At 41.9% G+C, this 18,935-nt stretch overlaps 1 protein-coding gene across 1 annotated transcript; it reads left to right on the top strand.

Annotated features, from left to right (window-relative positions):
- The first annotated feature begins 229 nt into the window (after positions 1-229).
- Positions 230-13,113, top strand: ppp1r15b (protein phosphatase 1, regulatory subunit 15B). Its single transcript, XM_043716441.2, has 2 exons — positions 230-1,988; positions 9,859-13,113. Exons 1-2 carry the CDS (start codon positions 582-584, stop codon positions 10,048-10,050), a joined length of 1,599 nt encoding a protein of 532 aa, XP_043572376.1. The 5' UTR covers positions 230-581; the 3' UTR covers positions 10,051-13,113.
- The last annotated feature ends 5,822 nt before the right edge of the window (positions 13,114-18,935 follow it).

The following is an 18,935-nucleotide window of genomic DNA, read 5'->3' on the forward strand; positions in this document are numbered from 1 at the left end:
CCCCAATAGCTGCCTGATGTAGGAGTAGCGCTCCCATAGTTTGTACCCCATAAGCCTGTTGGACGACAACCTGATGTTGCATGATTTCCAACACTGGGCAAGGTGTTTGCCTTTTGCAGTTCCCACAGCGGCCGGCCTCCTGCCTAGGTGGCAGCAGAGGGGGAGGAAGGCGCCACGCTGCCCGGGGTTTCTGATGAAATCGCGGGCGCCCGGCCCAGCGCCCTTTAGTCCGCCTCGGGAGATGGCGGAGTGTGGACGGTCGGTTGCGTGTTGCGGGATGGAGGGCGACAGCCGGCGGCAACAGCACCACCTTCACCTCCACCATCTCCTGCTGGTCGCAGCGCCTCACCGGACGGGCTGTTGCGGCTGGTCCACTTCTAATTTCAAGGTTTTGGCGCCGAAGTTCGTTGGCTCACAAAATGGCGGCTGCGCCCTGAGCCATTAGGGGAACGGTCGGGCGGCGAAAACTCGGTCGGTCGGTCGGTCGGTCGTGAATTTCTTTCTCCTCGCCCTTCCAGACTCTATTTTCTTGTTGCTGTCGTCGTGAATCTTTTCCTGTTTCTCATAAAAACAAAAAAAAAATGAATTGGGAGCCGCCGGGTCCAGCCCCCGCGGCCGCCTCCTGCAGTGAAGGCGGCCTTGGGGGACACCCTGGCGGGCCTGGCCTCTACCAGAGCCCGTGGATGAAGCTGATCTCCATGTTTTACAGGCCCAGCTTTGCCCGCTTCCACCGCCAGGAAGCGGATTCCCCCCTGAGCCGGGGCTCGGGCCTCCTGGGGCCGGTCCTGGACAAAATGCGGGGATTCGGTGGCGGTGGCGGGGAGAGGGAGTCGGTGTCCCCGCTGGGGGGTCTCTGGGCCGCCGCCTGGCACTGGGTAGGGGCCACCGAGCCTCTCCCTCTTGCTCCGCCGCAGGAGGAGAGGCTGGAGGTTATCGTGGAGGCGCCGCCACCGCTGAAGATCCCCGAGCCCCCAGCCCCGGGCTGCCCCGGCCTCTTCTCCAAAGTGATGGGGCGAATCTCTCCCCCGGAAACACCCAGCATCAGCAACCCCCTCCGCCCAGGCCTGCCTCACCCCCTGGAACTCGTCAATTTGGGGCTGCCCCAGTGGAGCTCTGGCTATCCCGCAGCTTCTATGCAGCTGTTACTGGCCCCAGCAGAGCCCGGCTTCTACAGCATCCAGCAGATGGATAAACCCCTGGAATTCTCCTGCTACCACAGCGGGGTGGGCATCGCCACCCCATCCGACCAGGACTACGGCTATTCCAGCTTGGAAGAAGAGCACGCTGGCTCCCAGTGCCAAGACCTGAGGTATTCGGGCAAGGGGGTGCCTCCTGAACCTGCCCCCAGTGTAGACAGCTGCTCCAAAGGTAATGACCTGAAGGCTAACAGGGATACTTGCATGGATAATGGAAAGACAGTTCCGCTGCCACTTTCAGTTGACTCAACTATGCCCAACCTTCAGTATTTGGATATTGAGAATAGGAACATGTCCATGAGAGACAATGAGTGGGATAGCGATGAGAGTAGCAGTGAAGACCTGGACGATGATGCTGAGGAAGAGGATGACTGCTATCCCTTATCCAGACCTCAGTGTTCCAATAAAACAATAGCTTATATTTTAGGAAGCGACTCCATTAGTGATAGTGATGACAGTGAGGAAGATGAGGACAGCGACTCAGATGATGATGGATTTGACAGCAATGGTAGCAGCTCTGAACTCTCAGATACAGATGAAGAGCTGTTGAACTTTTTAGCTGGTACCTCTGATCCTTACAACCTTATGAATTTTCAAGCCTGCATTAAAACACGGCACAAAGTGGGCACTAGAACTGTATTCCAATCTAGTTGCCCTCAGCAATCTGAACTGTGTACCATTGAGCTAGAAGATGATTCAGACAGAGTGGACAGTGGGTTTACTGATGAAATACAGAGTGAAGTACAGAAAACATTTACCCAGATGGCTTGTGAAAAAAAATGCTCCAAAAAGGTAACTAAATTTTGATATCTATGTGTCAGACAATGAAGTCATTTGAGAATTGAAAATATTATGGGGACTAACAGATTTTGGGTAATAGCAGCCAATTCTATATATGTTTCCTGGAATTTTTGTATTGACTACACTGAATCTGTAACACATTAGTCTGAAAGTAGCAGATAAACTGGCTTCAAGATAACGGATGCTATAATGCTTAATGTGCATGGTTGACTTATCATTTATGGAAAATTCAGAGTAATATGCTTCAAGTTGTTAGTATATTCTTCAGAAATGCCTTGTGAAAATATTTTGCACAGAATTGCTGCATGTGGTAATGTGCATTTTAATTAAAATATGAAAGGAAGACACTCCAATCTATACCCAGGGTTTGGTGAGCAAGTTAAACACGTATCAATTAGTTGAGTCACAAGCTTGACATTGGGTTTGGAGTCAGATGTACAGCACGGAAACAGACCCTTTGCTCTAACTCGTCCATGTTGACCACACATCCTAAATTAATCTAGTCCCATATGCCAACACTTGGGCCGTATCCTGCTAAATCCTTTCTATTCATCTACCCACCCAGGTGCCTTTTAAATCATGTAACTGTACCGTCCTCCTCCACTTTCTCTGGCAGCTCATTCCATACATGCACCACCCTTTGCATGAAAAGGTTGCCCATTAGATCCCTTTTAAATCTTTCCCCTCTCACTGTAAACCTATGCCCTCTGGTTTTGCACTCCCCCACTCCAGGGAAAAGGGCCTTGTCTACTTACCCTATTTATGCCCATTTATAAATGCAATCCCTATAGTGTGGAAACAGGCCATTAGGACCAACAAGTCCACACTGACTCTCTAAAGAGTAGCTAGCCAGCCCAGATCTATTCCCCTACCTAATTACTTTATATTTATCCCTGACTAATGCACCTAACCTACACATCCCTGAACACTGGGCAATTTAGCATGGCTAGTTCACTTAACGTGCACATCTTTGGATTGTGGGAGGAAACCAGAGTACCCAGTGGAAACCCACGCAGACACAGGAAGAATGTGCAAACTACACACAGACAGTCGCCTGAGGTGGGAATTGAATCTGGGTCCCTGGCACCATGAGGCATCAGTGCTAACCACTGAGCCACCATGTTGTCAAATGTCTCTAAGGTCACCCCTCTGGAAAACAGCCCAAGCCTCTCCCTGTAGCTCAAATCCTCCAATCCTGGCAGCATCCTTGTAAATGTTTTCTGAACCCTTTCAGATGTTAGGTGAAAGACGACAGTTGGCAACTACATCACTGGTGAGAGCAAAACATCTACCAGGGTTATTGCTGGTAAACACAGAAGCAGTTGGGTTATGACCTTGGTTTTGTATATAATGTTAGTCTGCTTTTGAACAGTTCACGATACCATGCCATCTGCCCGGTTGGCCCACTTCTCTGTGAGTGCTAGGTGGACCTAAAATGTCTTCTGCAGAGATAGTAATTCTGTTAAAACATTGAAGAAAGTGATTGTGCGACATATCTTGAGGCTGCCTTTTCCTTTTTTGCATACCCTTCTTAGTAGTTGTTTGGTCTTTTAAAAGTAATTTGTATCAGGTATTAGGCAGCACAATGGCTCAATTATTAGCTGCCACAGTGCCAGGGACCTGGGACTAACTGAATTGTTCTTTGAAAGCTAGTGTGGACCTGATGGGCTAAATGGCTGCCTTATCTGGTGTGTCATTCTGGATTTCCCAACTTTGGGATCACTGGTTTGCAGCGGGAGCTGTGTAGAATTCACCATTGTTTGCTTAGCAACATCTTGTAGATAGCAAATTCTATCACCACTGGTGGTGTTCAGGGTAGCTTCAGGATATTGATCAAGCTGGCTTTTTGTCCTGGATTATGTCTCACTACTTGGGTACCATTACAGCCACTCTCCAAGAGAAGTGAATTTGTTCCAGAGAGTTGAAGTGAGCTATGTACAACAGAATATCCATTTTAGGGGGTGCTCAAATACTTGTGATGTGGGAGATTCTGTGATGGGAATGCCATCAAATATCACAGACATTCAGTCTTTGGGCTGGTAGTTGCACAGATTGAACTTATCTTTTATGGTATCACTGGAGAGTGAGAGAGAGTAAAACACAATTTGCTTTTTTTGCCCTTCATAAGATGAGAGAGACAGCTACATAGTACTTGAACAACTACAAAATAATAAAGTAGATAAGCACTTTGCCTGCTATGCTGGATTACTAAGTACTTTTCTCTAAATCCTGGTAATTGTCTTGAATTTAGTCAGTCACCCATTTTTTTGACTTACTCTCAGAATGTTGGCATTTAATTATTCTGGTTGTAATTCACCTGAATCTGGTTGGGACATCTGGTAGGCATGGGCGGGTTGGACAGAAGGGTCTGTTTCCATGGAGTACATCTCTATGACTCTATAAGGACACTGCTATGTGTTAACTTATGCAATCTGACTCGTGTTCAGCAGTCACTTGCAGAACTATTTCATCAATATCATGAATCAGATGTTAAGCGTGTACATGGAGTGAGTAAGTGCTTATTGAACTGTGGTGGAATCTTGGTGTGATGACAGAGGAAACTTTATTAGGTTACTTGTGCATTGATGTTCAGACATGAACTTTGCTGTTGGAAGTAGTCTGTTTGGGGCTTTTATCCATTTTGGTGTTTTCTGGTTGGAATTAGTCATGAGCAAAAGACTCATTCATTATTTTATAAATTTCAAAAAATGTTGACAAGAATGAGCATATCTAGGTTATAAAGTAGTAAATTCAGCCACTTGCCCAGCAAAATGCTTTTAATTTCAAATTCGGTCATTGCCCTCAAACTTTAGATAGGTTTACTTAATAATTCAGTAATTACATGTATAAGCATTGCCCCTGGCCTCCAGGTTTCAGTGCTTGAACTTCTTGACCAATTTAGGTTTGATTTTTCTGGTTCATGTCACTTACATAGTTACATAGGCAGAATTAAGTTGGTTTTAACGTGGCTGTCACTATTTCTGTACATAAGATTTATTTCAATGTGCCCACTTCATACCACGTTTTTAGTTTAATAGGTTTATTTTGTTCAGATTCTGAAATATCTCTTTGTATGCTCATTTTTCAGTATTTAGGTGTAAGTTTAGTTACCATTGCTTTGTCTGATGTTGGAAAATGTTGCTGGAAGGTGTTGTAGACATCAGTCATTGTAAGGTGTTGGTGCACCTTTTTAATTTGGAGGTTTAAACAGTGCATTGTCTCCAGGCGTAAGTGTCTGTATGTCCTTGCGATAACAATATTTTTTAAGAGGGAAATAACGTGGACTCAAGTTTCACAGTTATTGCAAAAATAAAGTTGGATTTTGTCTTTAGTTCCTCTAGCTCCCACCCCAAACAAATCAAGAGAAAATGGAAGCAATTGATCCCATTTGAGAATTTGATTCACATTGTTTCCAAATATAATGTATTTGTGAAATTTCTTATGATAGGATGACTTATTCTATGATCACGAGAGAACTCAGTATCACTAAGTAATTTCCTCTCATATAGTGACCTGTGAAACTACAATGAATATCTGGAAATCAGTTGAATAGCGACTACATAATGAAACTGAAAAAACAGCAATGATTCCGGGAAAGGGGCTCGTTTCTTGGTTAGCTCGTTTTAATGATTCTCTTGCTAATTTGGAAACTCTTCGTAACTGGTTGTGATTCTTCCTGCACGCCATATTTTAAGAGATGTTAAGATTATAGGCAGTGTATTTCAAATATTCTTGATTTATTTTTGTCATGATTACAGAATGCAGGACAAAAGTAGACCAACTGCACTGAAAAGTGCCTGGCTCTTGTATTCTCAAGGGTGGGGTGCCTTCATTTTCTAACTATTCCCTGCAGCAGTGATGGTTACTCATAGGAATGCAATGAAGTATGACTAACCAGGAGATTTCAGTCTAGCTTGAAAGTAAGATCTCCTCAAATGCATGTTTTGGCACTAACCATGCAATTTTCAAAACCCAAATTGTGTATCCTGACTTAATTAGATGGCAAGATTTTCCTTCTATTGGTCCTGACTGGACTTTGATTCCTTTAAATGAAATTGAAAAAACAGTTTGCCCAGACCCCAAACCCTGTGGCTCCGTTTGTTGCATTTGTATTCAGTTGGACAAAAATAATGCGTTCTAATGATTGGTTTGTTCATTTCACAAAATAACACCCTTCCAAAAAATGCTTAAACATAAGTTTTGATGCTGTGTATCTCCAAGTTTTTGGATTTATTTTCTCTTGCATGACTTCCCATAATACTGATAGCCCTGGGTGAGCACATTGATGGCTTATGTTTTCCATGATACTATTCAGTTGATTGTGGCTTGCATTGGATATTGCAGCATGTTGCAGTGTGGAAGAATAGAGGGATCTGGGTGTGCCAAGTACATAGATCCCTCAAAGTTGCCACCCAAGTGGATAGGGTTGTGAAGAAGGCATATTGTGTTTTGGCTTTCATTAACAGGGATATGAGGTTTTGCTGCAGCTCTACAAGTCCCTGGTGAGACCACACTTGGAATATTGTGTATGCTTCTGGTCGCCCTACTATAGGAAAGATACAGAGGCTTTGGAGAGGGTGCAAAGAAGGTTTACCAGGATGCTGTCTGGACTGGAGGGCTTGCCTTATGAAGAAAGTTTGAATAAGCTCAGACTTTTCTTTCTGGAGAGAAGGAGGAAGAGAGGAGACCTGATCAAGGTGTACAAAATAATGAGAGGAATAGATAGTCAATAGCCAGAGACTTTTCCCCAGGGCAGGATGGATTGGTACGAGAAGTCATTGTTTGAAGATATTAGGAGAAAGGTATAAAAGAGACATCAGAGGTAGGTTCTTTACGCAGAGAATAGTGAATGCATGGAATGCGTTGCCAGTTGTGGTGGAGGAAGCAGAGTCATTGGGGACATTTAAGTGACTGCTGGACATGCACAAGGATAGCAGTGAGTTAAGGGGTGCGTAGGTTAAGTTACTATATTTTACATTAGGATTAAATCTCGGCACAACATTGTGGGCCAAAGGGTCTGGTCTGTTCTGTGTTGTACTTTTTTATGTTCTATGTTACTCGTCAGCTTGGTTAACACTGTTCTTAAAGCTGCGAACCTCCCAAACATAACAATTTAAGTGTCTAAAATTAGACAGTCTAGGTTGATTAGAGATTGAAGGCACTGCTGACTGCATGTTTGAAGGGCGATGTTGACTTCTGGCTACGCCAGAATTGTGATTTTTCTTTTCAAATACTTCCCAGTTTTAAGAAGAGTATATTATAACTGTACCTACACTTCGTATTCTTTATTTTGTTTTGCTATGTGCTGAGATGCTGGAGAGTTCAGGTACTTGCTGTAAAGGAGCGAGTCTTCATGGCCAGACAGTTAATAGAGGGTAAAAAAACACAACTCTATTTCCTTGAAGTATTCTTCTAATTGTATACAAAGTTGGCATCATTATATTTGATATGTGACCACAACAAGATGCCATTTGTTAAAATAGTGTGACTTATTTAGGAGAATGTGAGTATATAGAATTTGCAGTAATGCATTTGATTACTATGCAGTGAGTAATTTGGGAGAGTGTAAGGAACCGTTCATCCATCTTTACTTTTGCTTGCTCTCTAGCTTCTGTTGGCAGCCAGCAAAATGTTTTGAGTTGTTCCCCACTTTGTATGACAGTTTAGACATTGTCAGCGCATATTGGAATCTAGTTCAGTGGATCGGAGCAGCCTATTCACTAGTTTATCTGAGCAATTTTCTAAGACTGTATGCAATTGTCTGTCTCGGTGAAGCTTTCTCTTAGCTTGAGGAAGGGTGGTTTAATAGAAAGCAGAAAACAATTTCCTCCCTACCCCAGTTCGTAAGAAATAATAGTATCATGCTGCTCCAGTAAACTGATATCAACTGGCTGTGCGTAGACCAAGGACTTTGTAGAAGCTGTCTTTTTTATTCACACACTTTCCTTAACGACCTGTTTAGAGATGTTATTATACACCTCTAGGACAGGTGGGACTTGAAACCAGGCCTCCCGGTCTAGGGAGTAGGAGCACTACCACTTATTTCCAGTATTTTGTTTTTGTTTTGAATTCGAACTTCACCATTTCTCATGGTGGGATTCAAACCCAGGTCCCCAGAACGTTACCTGGATCTCTGGATTAATAGTCTAGTGGTAATACCACTAAGCCAATGCCTCCATGCTACTGTCTGGAGTATGCCACATTTAAGCACACCAAAGGTAGCAATTCCTCTTTTGGCTCACGTTTTAGAACATCAATGTTGCTTCACTCGCTGCCACTGCATTGTTGTGACAGCTTCTTTTGTTGTCAGTTAGGGTTCTCATTCATGTTTGAGCCTTATTTTTCACAATCTTATTTTTCTTGGCTTGTTTTTTTCCACTGTGAAGCACTTTGCATCGCTGCATTGAGTTTCATTGTCTTGCGGGTCTTTCCAAGTGTTTTCAGATTTTTGCTTTGGAGTCTATGCCTTCATTGGCTGTACTTCTAAATAATTAGCAAATTCAATGAAAATGCTTAAAATTCAAAAGATCTCTTCAGATTTGGTCACTATGCATTGAATGTTTACCATTTTCCATATCTAGGTTTTTGCATTCTGCATGTAAAACATCATCCGTCATTGATCACCTGCTTAACGTAAGTTTTATCTAACCTGCTGGATTGAACTACCCTTCCTTATTTTCATATTTGTATGACTGTTGATTTGCATTTCATTCCATTAGTTTTGTTTAGTTTGGTGACATTGTTGCATGTACCATATATCTGCACGTCCACTGAGTGAAGGCAAACATGACAGGCACTCAGCATTGTGGTGTTATTTTCACAGACCATCACGAAACGTGCACTGCGTTACCTGTGATTGGTGCTGGCATGATTTCTGTATTTGATGAGCAAGAATGAAGAGATTAATAGTCAGATGTATGCAACCACAATGCTTTATACTTTTACCACCTCTTAATGTTTAGAAATCTATTGATTTGTAGGGTATCTGCTGTCTACAATCAGTACTGACCTAAGTTAAATGTGCAACTGTTAACAAGATTTCATCTGAGATACAAGCCACATTTTTGTGTTCCCCTTGTGTATTATACTGTTATGTTAAAGCCTAATAAAGCAAAGTAGAATTAAATCCAATTAATAACGTTTTATCAACTAACTGTAGTACCGAAGCAAGTAATTTCATTTGTTATAATCAATACTGAAAGCACTATTTTACTTGCTCTTTATAATATCATGGAGCTTTTTCTTGAACTGACTCGTGTAAAGGGAGGAAAATTTATAGCAAATAAGATGTTGTGTAAAGATAAGAATTTCATAAGCAGCAGAGCACTGACATTTCTGAAATACTGTTCAAGTAACATTCTGTTCAATGTTGGCCACGTCACGAGTGAGAGATTGCAAATAAACATTCCTAACAAGTTGACAGATCCCAATACAGGACTGTCTTTATTCTTGCTTTCACCTTTTAAATTAGAGATTATTCAAGACTCTTCATCCTTGACAATTGGAATCCAGTTTCCAAAACTTGTTTTATTTTAACCATCTCTTCCTCAATGCAAAAAATTTATTGAACTTTAACCAGTTTAAATCCTTTTTTTGTTTGGTTACTTGATGCTTTGAAGTCCTCTAGGTTGCCACTTTTCAGGTACTCTGGTAGAGAGAGGTGCATTCTTAATCTGTGTTCAAGTTGCATTCTGTTTTAATGAATTGATTTGTTGCGATGGGTACTGTTCTTGATGTGAGTTGATGTACTATAGAAGATGGTTATGTTGAAGATAATTCCTAATGTTTCTTCTAGAGCCAGTATTTTGATATTCAACGTTTTATGATTGTTAAAATCACCCTTTTCTTTCCTTGAATTTAGGTTGCCTTTGATGAGCACGTCACTGTCCATTATGTCAGTAGTGAAGAAATCCGTAAAGGACCCTGGGAAGAGTATGCCCGGGATCGCTGCAGATTCCAGAAGCGAATTCAAGAAACAGAAGAGTGTATTGGCTATTGTTTCACCCTTAAACACCGGCGGACTGTGCTGAAAAATTTGCAGCTGAGCAGCTAATGATCACTCAGAGCAAGAGGCTTTGAAAATATTCATCTTTTTAGTAGTTTATTTGCAAATTAACCCTCATTTTTGTTGAACCTTTGTGCACACTCACATTATTGCCTACTGTTAAATGGTTGGAAATTTGTTATGCAGCTACTGCGCAGCCAGTTTGCAACACGAAGGAACATGTGAAAAAATAATCACTATTTGTTGTTACAATGACACATCCAGGGAATTAAAATAGTGCAAAACCTGCTCACTGGGTTGACATATCTGCAAGTGTCATTTGATCTGATGATCACAAAATTTTGCTTTTGTTGTGACCTTTATTATGATGGACATCAGTGGTTTCTCTATCACAAGACACTATTCAATCCAAATTCTGTCAGTTACCTAGAGATGGACTTGTGTTTTACCAAGGTATATCTGTTTTACCCCACTTGAGTGACATTTGGGTAATGCAACACCTAACTGCTAGCAAATAAAGTTCATGTATTATGAATGCAGTAAGTGGGTTTATCCCAGAGTAGCTTATTACCTGGAGTTTACATTTAGGTTCCTGCTGAGTTTTGCTCCCTGTTTCCAGCACATTTTTCTTAGAATCAAACCTGAAATATGGTAAAAGTCATTTTATCAAGTCAGATGATAACAAAGCTCCTGTATTTAATTAACTAATTTTGACTTGGTGCAGCTTAATTTCAGAATTGTCAGTGTGAAGGAATTCATTGCATGCACTAATGGGTTACTTTTTAAAACCATATGTTCTATATGGGGTCTATTGGTTAGCGCTTTGATCTTTAAGTTTAGCATTTAAAAATGTTGGGAGAATGGGGAGCTTTAGCTTCTTTGGTGAAGAAGATATTTGTGCTTTGAAGCTCAGTTTCTTGGTTAGATTTTCTTAACACAGGAGTCTGTCCCTGTTCAATGCCTTTTTAATCCATTACAGTAGGATTTTTGCATATTTGATAACAGAAATTTCCACTTTCCAAAGTTATATGTAAACAGAACAGGTGGTGGCCATTTGGCCTGTTATGCCTGTATTAGCTCTTTGTAAGAACGATCCAATTAGTCCCACTTCTCTGCTCTTTGAAAGCTTTTCCCTGTTGACAAATTCCTTTCAATTCTGCTTCAGCCTACCAGGCAGTTCATTCCAAATAGGACTTTTGAGATTAAAAATGAGAGTGACCAATTTTTAAACTTAGATTTGATGTTTTAGTGAAGCCTGGTCCTTAATGGTGTATAAAGGCAATGTTCGTTCTAGCCAAACCAGCACTGGGTTTCAGGAGATATATGGTTTGTGGAGTGAGCCGGACCTTTCACTTGACCTCCAGAAACTGCTCACCAGCTGAACTATTTCTCAGCATGGGATTGGCAAACAATAATGTTAAACTTGGTTCAAAATTTATAACAATCATTAAAAAGAAAGATTGACTTTCCACAGTTTGTCTTCCTAATCTAGTTGGCCTGGTGATCATATTGGAAGATGCCATGAAATTAACGTTGTATCTGATTGCCATTCTGCACACTTTATTGTACATGTAGATCATAACATTTTACCTTCTTGGAATTGACATCTTTTGCAGTAAATTTGTTTTGAAAGTTTGGTGCAAGTCACAGCAAGAATTCATCAAGAATCATTTCTAAACCTATGAGATTGGATTTATATTGTCAGTTTTTCTGTTGTATTTTAGTTTGATTTTTAATTAAGTTCTTGATTATCTGAGAAAAGTTCAGTTGAATTTGTGTTTTTTGAGGTGGTGCATAGCTATGTCACTCAAAGTTGTTCAATTTTCTTGGAAATAGGGTTGAATATATAATTGGCAGAAGGTTGTGGTAGGGTTATCGATAGGATTTCTCTTTCCATTTGGCTGTTTTGGTCTTTAGAGATTGCTCAGGCATCAGACTTCAGTGGTTTGACTTGAGATTAGTATTCTTGCTTAGGTACAAAGCTTTAAGAATTATTATCTTATTTCAAAAGCATTTGATACTAATCTAGTTTGAAATATTATTGCGCTTTAGCCTCTGCATTGGGCTTTGGGCAACTTGATGCAATCCCCAAATTGGAAGGTAAACCAGTTGCTGATCAACAGTCCTTGATTCCAGGTTGTTGAATATGGTGTTTAATATTTCTTTGTGAGCTATATTTTTCAGCAGTTAATTGTTTGAAATTTCTGAGGTTCATCTTTGAGCTCCTGTCTAAGTGTCGTGGGCAAATTTGTACAAAGGAGCACTAGGTTCTCCTAAATATGATATTGGATTACCTATTAATAATGCTGAATTTTAATCTAGTTATATCTGATGAACTAGGTGACACTTGCAGGTTGAATTTAGCTAATTAAACTTTAAAAGAATTTTGGAAGAACCATGCCTAGTTTTGTCTCAAATGCCGATGGTCTTGCCAGTACAATGCTACCCTGTAACAGTGCATCTCTTATGAGAAAACATGCTTCTCACCTTGGGTAGCAGCTATCATGTAAGTGCTCCAAATCAACCACAGAGTTGGGAGATTGACAAAAGCTGACCCTGATCTTTGCATGTAATGTGTACAGTGGTAATTTATCACTGGAGTTGTTCTGGTGCATTCCCCCTTTGGGGGGGTGTCACGGGAAGAAAAGGGTGGAAGTAAATACCTGTAGTAAATCATAACAGAAATGGGAATTACAAATCAGATTATTGCAAACATTATTTGGTTTGAAATCCATTTTAGTCTTGTTTTCCCAACACACACTTCAATTCAATCTTGAGTTTCCACTTTGTGTGCAGTAAATGATTATATGACTTTGAGGCTAGTTGTCCAACTGTTGGAATTAATTTTGGACCATTTTCCTTCTATAGATGTTTTTATTTATCAAGGAACTAATTGTATTTTTGTATAATTTTGCAGGTTTGTAAACAGTGTAAAGAAAATTATATTAATTTACATCAGATTTACTAATTAGGATCGATGTTTTAAAGTTTGTAATTTGTAATCCCCCATGAAATGTTTGTTATGCAAGTCATTGTAAATTGAGACGTGTGCCTGAAGCACTGAATAACCTAATAGTGCTGATCTCTCAAATAAAATATTAGTGTGCAGCATCTCCATTCATTATTTCATTTTGTGACTGTGGTGGGCTGTATTATTGCAGATTCTATAATTTCACTGTAGAGATTAGTGAAATTCAGCTTGGAAAAGTAAGCTTCAAGGCAAGGGCGTAATTGATATGTGGAGCTTGTTCAAGGAGCAACTATTGAGTGTCCTAGATAAGTATGTACCTGTCAGGCAGGGAGGAAAGGGTCGTGTGAGGGAGCCGTGGTTTAATAACAAATTGGAATCCCTTGTTAAATGGAAGAGGGCGGCCTATGTAAAGATGAGGCGTGAAGGTTCAATTGGGGCGATTGAGAGTTATAAGGTAGCCAGGAAGGACCTGAAGAGAGAGCGAAGAGCAGCAAGGAGGGGACATGAAAGGTCCTTAGTTGGTAGGATTAGGGAAAACCCTAAGGCTTTCTATAGGTATGTCAGGAATAAAAGAATGACTAGGGTAGGAATAGGTCCAGTCAAGGATAGTAGTGGGAAGTTGCATGTGGAGGCTGAAGAGATTGGGGAGACACTGAATAAATACTTTTCGTCAGTATTCACTCAGGAACAAGACATTGTTGTCGATGTAAATACTGAGTCACAATTAAGTAGAATGGATGGCTTTGAGGTATGTAGAGAAGAGGTGTTGGAAATTCTGGAAAGGGTGAAAATAGATAAGTCCCCTGGGCCTGATAGCATTTATCCTAGAATTCTCTGGGAAGCAAGGGAGGAGATTGCAGAGCCATTGGCCTTGATTTTTATGTCCTCGTCTACAGGAGTAGTGCCAGAAGATTGGAGGCTAGCAAATGTGGTTCCCTTGTTCAAGAAGGGGAGTAGGGATAACCCTAGTAAGTATAGGCCGGTGAGTCTCACTTCTGTTGTGGGCAAAGTCTTAGAGAGGATTGTAAGGGATAGGATTTATGAACATCTGGATAGGAATAATGTGATCAAGGATAGTCAGCATGGTTTTGTGAAGGGCAGGTCGTGCCTCACAAACCTTATTGAATTCTTTGAGAAGGTGACTAAGGAGGTGGACGAGGGGAAAGCGGTATATGTGTATATGGATTTTAGTAAGGCGTTTGATAAGGTTCCCCACGGTAGACTACTGCAAAAAATACGGAGGTATGGCATTGAGGGTGAGTTGGAGGTTTGGATTAGGAGTTGGCTGGCTGGAAGAAGAGAGGGTAGTAGTTGATGGCAAAGGTTCATCTTGGAGTGCCGTCACTAGCGGTGTTGCGCAAGGATCTGTTTTGGGACCATTGCTGTTGGTCATTTTTATAAATGACCTGAAGGAGGGGTTAGAAGGTTGGGTGAGCAAGTTTGCGGATGATACGAAAGTCGGAGGAGCTGTAGACAGAGGGGAAGGATGTGGCAGGTTACAGCGGGATATAGATAAGCTGCAGAGCTGGGCAGAAAGGTGGCAAATGGAGTTCAATGTAGCTAAGTGTGAGGTGATTCACTTTGGTAAGAGTAACAAAAAGATGGGGTACTGGGCTAATGGTCGGATATTTGGTAATGTGGATGAGCAGAGGGATCTTGGTGTCCATGTACACAGATCTTTGAAAGTTGCCACCCAGGTAAATAGTGCGGTGAAGAAGGCATATGGCGTACTGGCTTTTATTGGTAGAGGAATTGAGTTCCGGAGTCCTGAGGTCATGTTGCAGTTGTATAAGACTCTGGTGCGGCCACATCTGGAGTATAGTATGCAGTTTTGGTCGCCATACTATAGGAAGGATGTGGAGGCACTGGAACGGGTACAGAGGAGGTTTACCAGGATGTTGCCTGGTATGGTCGGAAGATCGTATGAGGAAAGGCTGAGGCACTTGGGGTTGTTTTCATTGGAGAAAAGAAGGTTTAGGGGTGACTTGATAGAGGTGTACAAGATGATTAGGGGTTTAGATAGGGTTGACAGTGAGAATCTTTTTCCACGTATGGAGTCAGCTATTACAAAGGGGCATAGCTTTAAATTAAATGGGGGTAGGTATAGGACAGATGTTAGGGGTAGGTTCTTTACTCAGCGAGTCGTGAGTTCATAGAATGCCCTGCCAGTAGCAGTGGTGGACTCTCCCTCTTTATGGCATTTAAACAGGCATTGGATAGGCATATGGAGGATAGTGGGCTAGTGTAGGTTAGGTGGGCTTGGATCGGCGCAACATTGAGGGCCGAAGGGCCTGTACTGCGCTGTATTCTTCTATGTAGATGAGATTAGATTCCCTAGAGTATGGAAACAGGCCTTTCGGCCCAACAGGTTCACACCGGCCCTCCGAAGAGTAACCCACCCAGACCTGTTCCCCTACCCTATATTTACCCCTGACTAATGCATCTAACACTTTGGACAACTTAGCATGGTCAGTTCACCTGACCTGCACATCTTTGGATTGTGGGAGGAAACCAGAGCACTCGGAAGAAACTCACGCAGACACAGGGAGAATGTGCAAACTAGATACAGAAATTTGCCTGAGGTGGGAATCGAGCCAGAGACCCTGGTGCTGTGAGGAAGCAGTGCTAACCACTGTGCTACCCCAATGAAAGTTTTGACAGTAGTGGGCTGAGACTGCAAGTTCCTGAATGGTCTCTGCCAACTTTCAAAGTAAAGGTGTTCATAAATAGAGTACTGATGCCGCAATGATTCCTTATCAGGAAGAGTGACTCCACTAAAAGTACACCCGTGTAATTTTGTCTACTTCTGTGTGGTGTCTCAGGTCTGTGAGGCAGCAAATTCCAAAACCGGAAGTTACTGTTTGGAGAGGGTTTTGTATGCCAGTTGGAGTGCATGGACTCTCAGCATAGCTGTGTGCCTTGGAGTGGTGACTGTCATGTGAAATATTCAAATTTAGATATACGTAATACTCTCTCCACGGTAAGCTTGGTTTCCTGGAAGGAGAATTATGCCTGACAAATTTGTCTAAATTCTGAGGCGAAAACAAGCAGAGTAGATGATGGGGAGCCAGTAGCTTATGTTATCTTGATTTCCAAAAGGTGTTTAAGGTACAATGCTGTCAGGCTACCCCTGGAGGTGGTATATGAGAGTGAAGAGTAGATTGGCTAAATTAAAAAAAATGATTGAAGAGAGAGAGCTGTCCAGATCTTTAGGTGTTGTCCTCTATTCTGCTAAATCATGGCTGATACACTCCTCAACCCCAAGATCTGGGTTTCTTATTCATATTCCAAAATCCTTTGCAAATTAATACAGCTCAATATCCTGTGAGGTTCTTAACTAAGATTTCTATTGGTGTCACTCTTGGGTGTCAGCTGTCCCTATTATCCTGTCTTTGAGAAAGAGTACCATTGGATGTTTTAAATGAAATGTCTTCTAGAGCACTGGCGTAGATGTGACCAGTTAAATGGCTGCCTCCTATTCTCTAACTCAGGATACTAAATATTTTCTAATGCCTTGATGAGAGACATAGCATACATCTGGAGCAGGTGGGACTTGAATGTGGGCCTCCTGGCCTAAAGGGAGGGATGCCATCGCTGCACCATAAGAGGCATTTGTATATACATTGAGGTCAAAACTGCCACTGCCAAAACCTAGCTAGTATCTGTGGTCAGTTTGGACACAGCTTTAGGTAAGGCCTTTTAATGGAAGATTTGCAACTTTTTAATGTTAACCTGTATGATTTCTGTAGTTGTCGGGGCAGGTGGCTGTAGGAATCTGAAAGATCTGCATTTCTTTAACCCCTTTCATATTCCAAAGTCCTTTGCAACTTCAAAGTTTATTAAAGTGTAATGATTTTTGTCGAGTAGAAAGCATGACAGACAAAATTGCATTTAGAAAAACTCCGACAAATTGTAATGGTTGATGAGAAATCAACATTGGCAAAGAGACTGGAAGAAATAATTCTACAGAAGAGTGCTTTTGGATGTGTAATGTTTAACTGAAGGGGCTGAAAGAACTGCTCATTTGAAAGGCATCACCCCTTTAACTGTGTGGTGTTCCACCAGTATTGCATTGAAAGATAAGCCTAGATTTTTGTAAAAACAGAAGATTCTGGAAAAGCTGAGTAGGTCAGGCAGTGCCTGTGAAGAGAAATCACAAACCTGAAACATCAACTCTGATTTCAGATGTTACCAGATCTGTTGAGCTTTTCCAGCAACTTAGATTAGATTACAGTGTGGAAACAGGCCCTTCGGCCCAACAAGTCCACACCGACCCGCCGAAGCGAAACCCACCCATACCCCTACATTTATCCCTTACCTAACACTACGGGCAATTTAGTATGGCCAATTCACCTGACCCTGCACATCTTTGGACTATGGGAGGAAACCGGAGCACCCGGAGGAAACCCACGCAGACACTGGGAGAACGTGCAAACTCCACACAGTCAGTCACCTGAGGCGGGAATTGAACCCGGGTCTCTGGCGCTGTGAGGCAGCAGTGCTAACCACTGTGCCACCGTGCCACTTCTGTTTTTGTTACTATGTTTTTGTACTTTGGTTTCTAAGATGTGGCTTGAACCCCCATCCTGGCTCAAAGGGTGGGCGCTACCAACTCAGCCACAGTCTACGTATTTACTAATCAGACCGGGAAGAAATTTTAAGTTATGTGCACTTGCAGTTTCTACTGTTTCAAACTGCTCCAGCTTTTTGGAAAATAGTCCTACAAAAGATACAATAGCCCCATAGGCACTATTCTGAAGCTTCTATGTTGCACAAAGGCTCAGTCACATGGCATATAGGGGTCTTTTGTGAGTCATCAGACCTTCTGTTCTCAGTTACATTGTACACTATAGACACGGACCTCTTGTGTTCTGCAGCAGCTGAGGTCAAAAGTCTAGTGCTGTTTTATTAACCCCTTATTGGGTGTAAAATTTATGTTTGTGAAGCTATATATTATTATACAGGGTCCTGTTGTTCACAAACAGAGCGTGTATTGAGTGTGTGGTGCTGGAAAGACGCAGCAGCTCAAGAAGCATCTGAGGAGCAGGAGAATGCTGCCTGACCTACTGTGTCTTTCCAGCACCACACTCTTGACTCTGATCACCAGCATCTGCAGTCCTCACTTTTTCCAAACATAACATGTATATATGCACTGTACCTGTTTCAACTCAATAAACTGATTGTCAGACATTCTCAACCCTGACCAATCAGATTCACCAATCTGATTAAGCAAACCAATCAGATTTGCTTAAAATTTAAGCAAAGTTTGGCTTGCCAGTCCATCTAACTGGTGCATTCTCTATGGCAACACCTCTACCAGTCAGAATCTCAAATGACCTCTCATTCTGTTGTTTCCCCTTTTGGTATTTCTTTTCAAATGTTCTGATGAACGAAAGATTAAATGTTTGATACGCTGTCTTTAACAGCTCATCTGCCTTATTCATATTTTGGATATTTTCTATTCAGCCTGTACAGAGATGTTACACACCTCTGGAACGGCTTGGACTTGAACCCAGACTGCCAGGCTCAGATGTATGGTCATTATCACTGCTCCACCAGAGCACCTTGTTTATCTGTTGAGATATTTTCTAACCAACCTGTTGAGAGATGTTATTACAAAGCTCTAGAATAAATGGGACAAGAGCTCAGGCCTCCTGGCTCAAAGATAGGGGCAAAAGCACTGCACCACAAGAGCCTCTCTTTTCCCGTCAGAATCTTTTTTTCTAGATATTTTCTAATCTGCCTCTTCAGAGATGTTTTTACAAAGCTCTGGAGCAGTTGGGACTTTAACCTGGGTCTCCTGGCTCAGAGGTAGGGACTCTACTGTTGTGTCATGGGTTATCCTTGGGGAATGTAGGCTTACAATGTAATGGAGTGGGACTGGATGGGATGCTCTTTAGAGGGTTGGTGTGTACTCAATGGGTCGAATCCCTACACTACCACAGTATAGGGATTCTATGAT

Source organism: Chiloscyllium plagiosum, unplaced genomic scaffold (genome assembly GCF_037043375.1).
Source record: "Chiloscyllium plagiosum isolate Xiang-an unplaced genomic scaffold, Cpla_swu_hap1 HiC_scaffold_26, whole genome shotgun sequence".
Lineage (NCBI taxonomy): Eukaryota > Metazoa > Chordata > Chondrichthyes > Orectolobiformes > Hemiscylliidae > Chiloscyllium > Chiloscyllium plagiosum.

Coding starts and splice junctions, on each gene's coding strand:
- ppp1r15b (XM_043716441.2), top strand. CDS start 582: ATGAATTGGGAGCCGCCGGGTCCAGCCCCCGCGGCCGCCTCCTGCAGT. Junction 1,989..9,858: donor AAAAAAAATGCTCCAAAAAG/GTAACTAAATTT, acceptor CCTTGAATTTAG/GTTGCCTTTGATGAGCACGT.